At 38.7% G+C, this 12,319-nt stretch overlaps 1 protein-coding gene across 1 annotated transcript in view; it reads left to right on the top strand.

Moving 5' to 3' along the window:
• cyp27c1 (cytochrome P450, family 27, subfamily C, polypeptide 1) overlaps positions 1–12,319 on the top strand; it is a 78,856-nt gene that overhangs the window by 22,873 nt on the left and 43,664 nt on the right. The window contains exon 4 of the mRNA XM_061974689.2: positions 6,054–6,263. Coding sequence (XP_061830673.2) covers positions 6,054–6,263 — 210 coding nt within the window. The remainder of the gene's footprint in view (positions 1–6,053; positions 6,264–12,319) is intronic.

The raw sequence follows: 12,319 nt of genomic DNA, 5'->3' as shown, positions 1-12,319 counted from the left end.
AAATGATTCCCGGGCGCCGCGCCGTGCCGCTGCTGCCCACTGCTCCCCTCACCTCCCAGGGGGTGAACAAGGGGATGGGTCAAATGCAGAGGACAAATTTCACCACACCTAGTGTGTGTGTGACAATCATTGCTACTTTAACTTAACTTTAACTTTACACATACAAACTGTAGCACACAAAAAAGCACATTTAATTAAAAAAAACGTTATTATGGTCTTACCTTTACTTATAAATGAAGTCCATGCACCGCAACTAAAGCCCTCACTTCAACTTTCCACGTGCAAGATTGAATCTATTTAAAAAAGTGTAACCGAGGGTTTATAAATGTGGCCTATACTGTAGGAAACTACAAAATAACAAACACGGAGTCTCCAGTTTACACGAGGACCACTTTATTTACCTTCTTTCAAAAACCTACGCTCCACTCCATCACTTCCGCTCTTAGCACCTTCAAAATAAGAGCTCAAGGCATATACTGTATAACAGCGCATAACAGGAACTTAACATCACAAAGAGGAAAGCCCATGAAAATAGGTTACAAAAGTTATTTAATAAGAAGCCAAAAAGTGCAAAAACAATAATGTTCGTGTTGGAGGAGTTGTGAATTAGATACACCTGCAGTCTGCAGGTGTACCTAATGTTGTGGCCCTGCAGTCATTCACAACTCCTCCAACACCAACATTATTGTTTTTGCACTTTTTGGCTTCTTATGAAATAACTTTTTTAAATAGATTCAATCTTGCACGTGGAAAGTTTAAGTGTGGCCTTTAGTTGATATAACAATTCTACGGCGGGGGTGCAGGAGGCGGGGTTACTTGAGCCTCAGCCAGTGCGTCTTTTGCAGCAGTTTTATGATCGCTCAGCACAAGAAATACGTTACACACATACAGTTGTTGACAAAATACACTGTACATTATATACCTCAGCTAACTAAACTATGGAAATGTATAATATAATTCATATAGCAATACGGTCTCACTGCACAGCAGGCCAGCAGTTAGCCGAGTCCGGAATCCATGTTGAGGCACTGAGTGACGTGCCTCAACTGGCACCGTCTCTTCTCAGTATTTGAACGGCAAATGTGAAAATTCAGCGATTTTGAATAAAAATTATCTAAAACTGGTGAAGTTAAATGGAAAATAACTCTATAGTATAATCACTGGATACATATAACAATTTAATACATTTTTTTTCTTTTTACATTTTTTTTCTTTCCATGATGGCAGGTGAGGCCACTGAATCTGACTAGCTTGTTCTGGGATGTTTGGAGTCTAGATTTGAGGGTTTTGGAGGTACTCGGGTACCAGGAGGTGCAAGCGTAGTCGAAAAAGGGTTGGATGCGAGTTCCCGCCAGAATCTTCATGGTGCTTTTGTTGATCAGAGAGGAGATTCTGTAGAGAAATCTCGTTTGTTGGTTGACCTTTTTGATTACCTTGGTAGCCATTTTACCAAAGGAAAGATTAGTCTCTAGAATGGAACCTAGGTAGGTGACCTCATCTCCTCTTTCCCGCTCCCATTCTGTGGAATGCTCTCCCTGACCACCTGAGGGCACCACAGACTGTGGATGCTTTTAAAGAAGGCTTAAAAAGCCTTGTTTTAAAAAAAAAAGCCTTTTTATAGATATATGCATACTAGTTCTAGCTATTAGGCTGTTCTAGTTTTAATTTTTTATTACCTTTTTATTATTATTATTATTTTTCAATACACTGTAGCACTTTGAGGTTGTTTGCTCAATGTAAAGTGCTTTTTACAAATAAAATCTATTATTATTATTATTATTATTATTATTCCTGGTGATAACAATGTCACCCACTTTAATAGTGAAGTCACTGACTTTCTTAAGGTTGATTTGGGACCCAAATAGGATGGATTATGTTTGACCTAAGTGTATGGATAGCTTGTTGTCAGCGAGACACATACTTGCCAACCTTGAGACCTCCGATTTCGGGAGGTGGGGGGTGGGGGCGTGGTCGGGGGCGGGGAGGGGCGTGGTTGGGGGCGTGGTTAAGAGGGGAGGAGTATATTGACAGCTAGAATTCACCAAGTCAAGTATTTCATACATATATATATATATATATATATATATATATATATATGTCCTAATAAGGTTATCCAAAAAATAGTGCTCGATGCCGTAGTAGAGCGCAATATATGTATGTGTGGGGGAAAAAATCACAAGACTACTTCATCTCTACAGGCCTGTTTCATGAGGGGTTCCCTCAATCATCAGGAGATTTTTTTTTTTTTTTAAATCTCCTGATGATTGAGGGAACCCCTCATGAAACAGGCCTGTAGAGATGAAGTAGTCTTGTGATTTTCTTTCCCACACACACACACATATATATATATATATATATATATATATATATATATATATATATATATATATATATATATATATATATATATATATATATATATGTCTTAATAAGGTTATCCAAAAAATAGTGCTCGATACCGTAGTAGAGCGCAATATTTGTATGTGTGTGAAAAAAAAATCACAAGACTACTTCATCTCTACAGGCCTGTTTCATGAGGGGTTCCCTCAATCATCAGGAGATTTTAATGGGAGCATTCACATACCATGGTTTATATAGGGCACAGAGTGGGTGGGTACAGGCTGGCGTAGGGGCGTGGTGATTGGCTCATGTGTTACCTAGGAGGTGTTTCCGTCTGTGGCGGCATGCTGATACAATTTCGCTGCGCTTGTTGAGGGATGACAGGTCTGGACGGTATATAATAAACAGTTTCTCTTTCAAGCATAGGTTGCATCTTTTATTACCACTATTGTAAGGTGTGCTGGATGCAAGAATTTGCCATGTTATTGAATATTCAACATTATTGTCTTTGAGGTCCCAAATGTGTTTGCTGAGTTCTGTGGTATTCCGCAGGTTTTGGTTCCTGAAAGAAGCCTTGTGATTGTTCCATCTGGTTTTGAACTCTCCCTCGGTTAATCCTACATATGTGTCGGATGTGTTAATGTCCTTGCGTGTTACCTTAGATTGGTAAACAACTGATGTTTGTAAGCACCCCCCGTTGAGAGGGCAATCAGGTTTCTTTCGACAGTTGCAGCCTTTGTTGGTTTTGGAGTCGCTCTGTCCGGGGGCCGACGGCTCATTTGCAATTGTTTTGTTGCGGTTTGAGATAATTTGTCGTATATTGTTCATACAGCTGTAGCTCAATTCAATGTTGTTCTTGTTGAATACTTTTCTTAGGGTGTTGTCTTTGGGAAAGTGTTTGTCAATCAGATTGAGGAATTTGTGTCCAATGTTAGTTGAGACGTTTTTGCTGTATGGGGGGTTGTACCAGATGATGTCGTTTCGTTTTCTGTTCTTTTTCGGTTGGTTTCCTGGCGTGGGTTCATAGGTGAGGGTGAAATTGTATCCGCTTTCATCAAGGGCTTTTTGGTACATATATATATATATATACATATATATATATATATATATATATATATATATATATATATATATATATATATATATATATATATATATATATACATACATATATATATATATATCTACATCCTGAAAATATGCAAACAAACTGTGTTTAGATAATTGATACCTCAAACTTGCATAAATAAATATTAAGGGATACAACATAACTTGGCTTCTGAGAGTTTCAAAATGTAATGAATAAAATGCTAAAGTTGTTGATAAACAAGCAATTATTTTAATAATTAAATATGGTCATTTTAAATGAATTATTATGATAATTTAAAATCAATTATTTCAAATATGTTTATTTTAATGTATAATTATATGGCTGGATGTAATAAGGAGTCACGAAAAAATACAAATAAAAATACAATTAATTTTGATGTTTTTAGCAAAATATAGTAAAAAATTATTTAGTTTATTATTTTTTTTAAATTAATAAATATATTTATTTTTAGGTAAAATATTAGATTTTCAGGAGAATAGTTGTCCCGGGAGGTTTTCGGGAGAGGCGCTGAATTTCGGGAGTCTCCCAGGAAAATTCGGGAGGGTTGGCAAGTATGGCGAGACAGGTGCATTCAACACATCAACAAAAAAAAAACAGGCAAAAATGTAAAAATAGAGCAAAAAGATACAAAGACTAAAGTGTTGATACTAATGCGGAATAAAAACACAAATATGTGTCTTTATAGGAATATTCTAGCCTTTGTATTAGTCTATTTTATTATAATTAATGCATCCATGTCCCAGAGGTGGGACCAAGTCATTGTTTTGCAAGTCACAAGTAAGTCTCAAGTCTTTGCCCTCAAGTCCGAGTCAAGTCCCGAGTCAAGACAGGCAAGCCCCGAGTCAAGTCCAAAGTCAAGACTGGAAAGTCTCAAGTCAAGTCCTAAGTCCTGCATTTTGAGTTTCGAGTCCTTTCAAGTCCTTTTAACCACAGACTAATATATTAACACAGATTGTGTATGCTTTTCAAACGCTGTATTTATTTATTAAAACAAGTGCATTTTAAATTGCAGGAAAGAAAATTGTGCTGACATTGCACTTTATAGTAGCACTATTAACCAGTCATTTTAAACATTAACTCATTCCTTTACAGAACAAACACATTGAAAAATAAAGTGCAAATGTACTTATTTGTACAAAAGTGTTAACATTGACAAAACATGACATATACGTGAACATAACAAAAAAGTTGTACTTTTTATATGTCAGGGCCCTATGCTGCATTGCATTTGCAAAAGACCAAATTAGCCAAGAGTCTGTCAGTCATTTGTGCACGATGGGGGCGTAGTATGATGCCACCATGGCTGAAAACTCGCTCCACTGGAGCACTGGAGGCAGGCACTGCCAAGACTCTCATGGCCACTCGGAACAGTGAAGGAAGAGTCTTCATGTTCAATGCCCAGAACAAAAGAGGGGAGAGAGTTGTTTTGGGTTGGTGCACTACTTGTAAGTGTATCTTGTGTTTTTTATGTTGATTTAATTAAAAAAAGAAAGAAAAAAAAATTATTTCTTGTGCGGCCCGATACCAATCGATCCACGGACCAGTACCGGGCCGCGGCCCGGTGGTTGGGGACCACTGAGGTAAACAACCAACAGTATGTCAGAAAGCTAGCTAAAACGGTACATATATTCATAATATAGTATACATTTTAACTGACCTTTATTTTACTATTTTTGTCTTTTTTTAGGTGGCTAAAATACGCGGTGCTGCTGACCGCCGTCTAACGTTACGTGTGATATATTGACTAACGTAACCCTGCTTGAAAAAAAATCACTGAACAAAAAGTATGAATAAGGTAGTGAACTGCAACAGATTCCCGTGTTTGCAATAACGTTATAACGTTAGCAGTGAGTTTACAGCCTCACTGATTTAACTACACAGCAAATAAAAGTCACGTTACTTAGCCAATAAACGTTATCTTACATTCAAAACTTACCGTTCTTTGTGCAACTTCAAATGCCGGACGAAGTTGGAAGTTGTTGCCTCTCCATCAGTCATTTTCGAACCGCATGTGTTGCATACTGCAAACCGTTTTGTGTTGACCACCTCGTAATTTTTATACCCAAACGAAATTATTTTAGGTATCGTTTTTTGTTCACTGGCGTGTGGTTTGGACATGTCTTCTTCGTTGGTTGTCCTGCAATTTGATTGGATGAATGCTGTGTGATGAAAACAAAGTAGATGTAATTTGATTGGCTGTTGTACTGAGAGCACACCAGCTGACACACGCAACGCTGATAGACAAGTACACGATGAAAAATACGGAGCGCTCCCGAATAACTTTTTCATCTTTGGGTTTTTGGGGAAAGTAGCAAGTCGTGTCAAGTCATGTCAATTCAAAAGGCTCAAGTCCAAGTGAAGTCACAAGTCATTGATGTTAAAGTCTAAGTCGAGTTGCAAGTCTTTTTACATTTTGTCAAGTCGAGTCTAAAGTCATCAAATTCATGACTCGAGTCTGACTCGAGTCCAAGTCATGTGACTCGAGTCCACACCTCTGCCATGTCCATATTGCAGCCAATACTTAATTTTTACGCCGGTACGGTAACAAGTGTGGCATGTTTTCACCACGTTATTATCGTTTGTGTTTTTTCTGTCTTCACAGGCATTGCAGCCATTTTGTACGAGTGTCGCCTCGGCTGTCTGCAGAACCAGATTCCCCGGGAAACTCAGAACTACATCGACGCACTGCACCTCATGTTCAGGTCCTTCAAGACCACCATGTACGCCGGAGCCATCCCCAAGTGGCTGCGGCCCATCATCCCCAAACCTTGGGAGGAGTTCTGCTTCTCCTGGGACGGCCTCTTCAAATTCAGTGAGTGGTCGCCCGGGAACGCCTTCAGTTGGCTCCTTTGCAGGGTTTTTTTTTGAGACAAGAACACATATCTTTTCTTTTCTTTGTCTTCTAAATGAGATACAGTCTGGTGTGCCTTGGGAGATTATCTAATTTCACCTATTTGGGTTAAAGATATTTCTTGCAAAGCAGTAATTATAGTCTGCAAATGATGTGTTGTTGTTGAGTGTCGGTGCTGTCTAGAGCTCGGCAGAGTAACCGTGTAATACTCTTCCATATCAGTAGGTGGCAGCAGGTAGCTAATTGCTTTGTAGATGTCGGAAACAGCGGGAGGCTGTGTGCAGGTAAAAAGGTGTCTAATGCTTAAACCAAAAATAAACAAAAGGTGAGTGCCCCTAAGAAAAGGCATTGAAGCTTAGGGAAGGCTATGCAGAATGAAACTAAAACTGATGAAATGAAAATCGTAGGGAGGAAAGAATATGAGCCTATACAGAGCATCTATGAGCAGGCAGTTAGGAAAAAAGCTAAGAAAATTATTTCCAACTCACAACACCCACTCTTTCCTGAATATGGAACCCTGCCATCAGGGAGAAGACTCCGGGTCCCACTATGCAAATCTAACCGCCTTAAATTATCATTTGTTCCAGCCTCCATTAAGCTGACCAACAATGTGCAATAGAATTTTAATACATAGGTTAGCACTTTTTTTTAGCACATAGCACTTTAGCACATAGCACTTTAGAACTAAGCACTTTAGCACACAGCACTTTATCCATGAGCTCTAGTGCAATGCACATTGGTACCGTATTTTCCGCACTATTAGCCGCACCTAAAAACCACAAATTTACTCAAAAGCTGACAGTGCGGCTTTTAACCCGGTGCGCTTTATATATGGATTAATATTAAGATTCATTTTCATAAAGTTTCGGTCTCGCAACTACAGTAAACAGCCGCCATCTTTTTTCCCCGTAGAAGAGGAAGTGCTTCTTCTTCTACGCAAGCAACCGCCAAGGTAAGCACCCGCCCTCATAGAACAGGAAGCGCTTCTTCTTCTACTGTAAGCAACCACCCGCCCGCGTAGAAGAAGAAAAAGCACGCGGATATTACGTTTCATTTCCTTTGTGTGTTTACATCTGTAAAGACCACAAAATGGCTCCTACTAAGCGACAGGTTTCTGGTTCATGAAAAGACGCAATCTCTCCATCCGCACACGGACTACTATTTCACAGCAACTGCCTAAAGACTTTCAAGAAAAGCTGGCTACTTTCCGTGCATATTGTAAAAACAAGATAGCTGAAAAAAAGATCCGGCCAGAGAACATTATCAACATGGACGAGGTTCCACTGACTTTTGATATTCCTGTGAACCGCACTGTGGATACAACGGGAGCACGTACGGTGAATATTCGCACCACAGGGAATGAGAAGTCATCCTTCACTGTGGTTCTAGCTTGCCATGCTAATGGCCAGAAACTTCCACCCATGGTGATATTCAAAAGGAAGACCTTGCCAAAAGAGACCTTTCCAGCCGGCGTCATCATAAAAGCTAACTCGAAGGGATGGATGAAGAAAAGATGAGCGAGTGGTTAAGGTAAGTTTACGCGAAGAGGCCGGGTGGCTTTTTTCACGCAGCTCCGTCCATGTTGATATACGACTCCATGCGCGCCCACATCACGCTGGTTTTTAATATATTATTAAAGTTTGACTGACCTATCTGACTGTTTTTTTGACATTCCTTTAGCGCAGTTAGATGCGGCTTACAACACGGGGCGGCTTATAGGTGGACAAAGTTTTGAAATATGCCGTTCATTGAAGGCGCGGCTTATAACCCAGGGCGGCTTATGGTGCGGAAAATACGGTACTTTATCTTTATCTCCATACTGTAGATTTTATGCCTACATCAAAGTGCCACCTATGTCTATCAAGCTCCATGTTCTGATGTTTAAATGTTAGTTGTATGGTTGTGGTTGTGTCTGTGCTTGTGTTTTTGTTCTGTTGTTTTTGGGTATGTTAAGAAAGCAATGATGCACTGTGCCCAAGACAAATTTCCCCGCGGGGACAATAAAGTTGAACCTTGACCTTGACCTTGAACTGGCTACAAAGTAAACAAAAACAGAATGCTGGACGACAGCAAAGACTTACTGTGGAGCAAAGACGGCGTCCACAAAGTACATCCGAACATGACATGACAATCAACAATGTCCCCACAAAAGAAGGATAAAAACAACTGAAATATTCTTGACTGCTAAAACCAAGTAGATGCGGGAAATATCGCTCAAAGGAAGACATGAAACTGCTACAGGAAAATACCAAAAAAAAAGAGAAAAAGCCACCAAAATAGGAGTGCAAGACAAGAAGTAAAACACTACACACAGGAAAACAGCAAAAAAAGTCCAAATAAGTCAGGGTGTGATGTAACAGTTGGTGACAGTACACCTACTTTGAGACAAAAGCTTTATTGATGCATGCTTGGTCATGCTTTAAAGTCATATCCAACAATTGCGACAACGACTTTTTACTGTCAACTGAGTTTTGTTTTTTAATGATTTCTGCTGGTGGCGGATTTTGTCAACGCAAAAAATGTGCCTTGGCTCGAAAAAAGGTTGAAAAACACAGCTCTAAATAGTGAACATCTGCTTGTTAGAGCATACTTGCCAACCTTGAGACCTCCGATTTCGGGAGGTTGGGGGTTGGGGGCGTGGTTAAGAGGGGAGGAGTATATTGACAGCTAGAATTCACCAAGTCAAGTATTTCATACATATATATATATATATATATATACCGTATTTTCCGCACCATAAGGCGCCCTGGGTTATAAGCCGCGCCTTCAATGAACGGCATATTTCAAAACTTTGTCCACCTATAAGCCGCCCCGTGTTATAAGCCGCATCTAACTGCGCTAAAGGAATGTCAAAAAAACAGTCAGATAGGTCAGTCAAACTTTAATAATATATTAAAAACCAGCGTGATGTGGGCGCGCATGGAGTCGTATATCAACATGGACGGAGCTGCGTGAAAAAAGCCACCCGGCCTCTTCGCGTAAACTTCCCTTAACCACTCGCTCATCTTTTCTTCATCCATCCATCCCTTCGAGTTAGCTTTTATGATGACGCCGGCTGGAAAGGTCTCTTTTGGCAAGGTCTTCCTTTTGAATATCACCATGGGTGGAAGTTTCTGGCCATTAGCATGGCAAGCTAGAACCACAGTGAAGGATGACTTCTCATTCCCTGTGGTGCGAATATTCACCGTACGTGCTCCCGTTGTATCCACAGTGCGGTTCACAGGAATATCAAAAGTCAGTGGAACCTCGTCCATGTTGATAATGTTCTCTGGCCGGATCTTTTTTTCAGCTATCTTGTTTTTATAATATGCACGGAAAGTAGCCAGCTTTTCTTGAAAGTCTTTAGGCAGTTGCTGTGAAATAGTAATCCGTGTGCGGATGGAGAGATTGCGTCTTTTCATGAACCGGATCCTTGTCGCTTTGTAGGCGCCATTTTGTGGTCTTTACAGATGTAAACACACAAAGGAAATGAAACGTAATATCCGCGCGCTTCTTCTTCTTCTACGCGGGTGGGTGGTTGCTTACAGTAGAAGAAGAAGCACATCCTCTTCTATGGGGGCGGGTGCTTACCTTGGCGGTTGCTTGCGTAGAAGAAGAAGCACTTCCTCTTCTACGGGGAAAAAAGATGGCGGCTGTTTACCGTAGTTGCGAGACCGAAACTTTATGAAAATGAATCTTAATATTAATCCATATATAAAGCGCACCGGGTTATAAGCCGCACTGTCAGCTTTTGAGAAAATTTGTGGTTTTTAGGTGCGCCTTATAGTGCGGAAAATACGGTATATATATATATAGACATAGATATCTACATCCTGAAAATATGCAAACAAAACTGTGTTTAGATAATTGATACTTCAAACTTGCATAAATAAATCTTAAGGAATATAACATAACTTGGCTTCTGAGAGTTTCAAAATGTAATGAATAAAATGCTAAAGTTGTTGATAAACAAGCAATAATTTTAATAATTAAATATGGTCATTTTAAATTAATTATGATGATAATTTAAAATTAATGATTTCAAATATGTTTATTGTAATGTATAATTCTATGGCTGGATGTAATAAGGAGTCAGGAAAAAATACAAATAAAAATACAATTAATTTTGATGTTTTAGCAAAATATAGTAAAAATGCATTTAGTTTTTTTTTTTTTTTTAATTAATAAATATATTTATTTTTAGGTAAGATAAACATAATAATACAATGTATATCTAGTCTGGATGATTTAATTCTTGTCACCCTGTTGTCCTCCCGTCCGCATGGAGCTGGAGGGGGCGTGGCTTCCAGCTACGGCTGAAAATCGGGAGATTTTCGGGAGAATATTTGTCCCGGGAGGTTTTCAGGAGAGGCGCTGAATTTCGGGAGTCTCCCGGAAAATTCGGGAAGGTTGGCAAGTATGTGTTAGAGGCAGCTAACAATGCAGGCAATTAGCATTCATCTACTATGTCTGCAAAGCGCTCTAAAAAGCATCTAAAAACTCAGCGGTGGGTCTTTCTTTTTTTTCATGCATTCTAAATCGTTACTAAACATTAGCAAAAGGCAGCTAACAATGCAGCTAATGGGAGTAATCTATTACATCCCTCCAGAAGTAAAACCCTTTATAAATATCCAAAAGCAACAACAATACTCCGTTTACATCTCGTCACCTGGATATTACCAAGTATTAGCAATTTTGTTATTATAAGTGCTAACGCAGACAAACTATTTTTATGTCTAAGTCGTAAAATATGGCAAGTAAGAGGTGGCTAACAATGCAAATAATGAGAGTACGCTTTTTCGCACATAAAGCCCTCTAAAAACATCCAAAAAGCAACAACAATACGATATTTACATCTCGTCACCTGAATATGAACAAGTATTAGCGATTTTGTTATTATAAGTGCTAACGCAGACAAACTATTTTTATGTCTAAGTCGTAAAATACGGCAAGTAAGAGGTGGCTAACAATGCAAATAATGAGAGTACATTTTTTGCACATTAAGCCCTCTAAAAACATCCAAAAAGCAACAACAATACGATATTTACATCTCGTCACCTGAATATGAACAAGTATTAGCACTTTTGTTATTATAAGTGCTAACGCAGACAAACTATTTTTATGTCTAAGTCGTAAAATACGACAAGTAAGAGGTGGCTAACAATGCAAATAATGAGAGTACATTTTTTGCACATAAAGCCCTCTAAAAACATCCAAAAAGCGCCGACAATACTTCGTTTACATCTCGTCCGCTGAATATTGACAAATATTAGCGATTTTATTATTATAAGTGCTAACGCAGACAAACTATTTTTATGTCTAAGTCGTAAAATACGGCAAGTAAGAGGTGGCTAACAATGCAAATAATGAGAGTACGCTTTTTCGCACATAAAGCCCTCTAAAAACATCCAAAAAGCAACGACAATACGATATTTACATCTCGTCACCTGAATATGAACAAGTATTAGCAATTTTGTTATTATAAGTGCTAACGCAGACAAACAATTTTTATGTCTAAGTCGTAAAATATGGCAAGTAAGAGGTGGCTAACAATGCAAATAATGAGAGTACGCTTTTTCGCACATAAAGCCCTCTAAAAACATCCAAAAAGCAACGACAATACGATATTTACATCTCGTCACCTGAATATGAACAAGTATTAGCAATTTTGTTATTATAAGTGCTAACCCAGACAAACTATTTTTATGTCTAAGTCGTAAAATACGGCAAATAAGAGGTGGCTAACAATGCAAATAATGAGAGTAAATTTTTTGCACATAAAGCCATCTAAAGACATCCAAAAAGCGCCGACAATACTTCGTTTACATCTCGTCCGCTGAATATTGACAAATATTAGCCATTTTATTATTATAAGTGCTAACGCAGACAAACAATTTTTATGTCTAAGTCGTAAAATACAGCAAGTAAGAGGTGGCTAACAATGCAAATAATGAGAGTACACTTTTTCCGCACATAAAGCCCTCTAAAAACATCCAAAAAGCAACAACAATACTCCATTTTATTACCAAGTATTAGTG

This window comes from Nerophis lumbriciformis, linkage group LG15 (assembly GCF_033978685.3).
Source record: "Nerophis lumbriciformis linkage group LG15, RoL_Nlum_v2.1, whole genome shotgun sequence".
Lineage (NCBI taxonomy): Eukaryota > Metazoa > Chordata > Actinopteri > Syngnathiformes > Syngnathidae > Nerophis > Nerophis lumbriciformis.
This window is presented reverse-complemented; position numbering and strand designations above follow the sequence as displayed.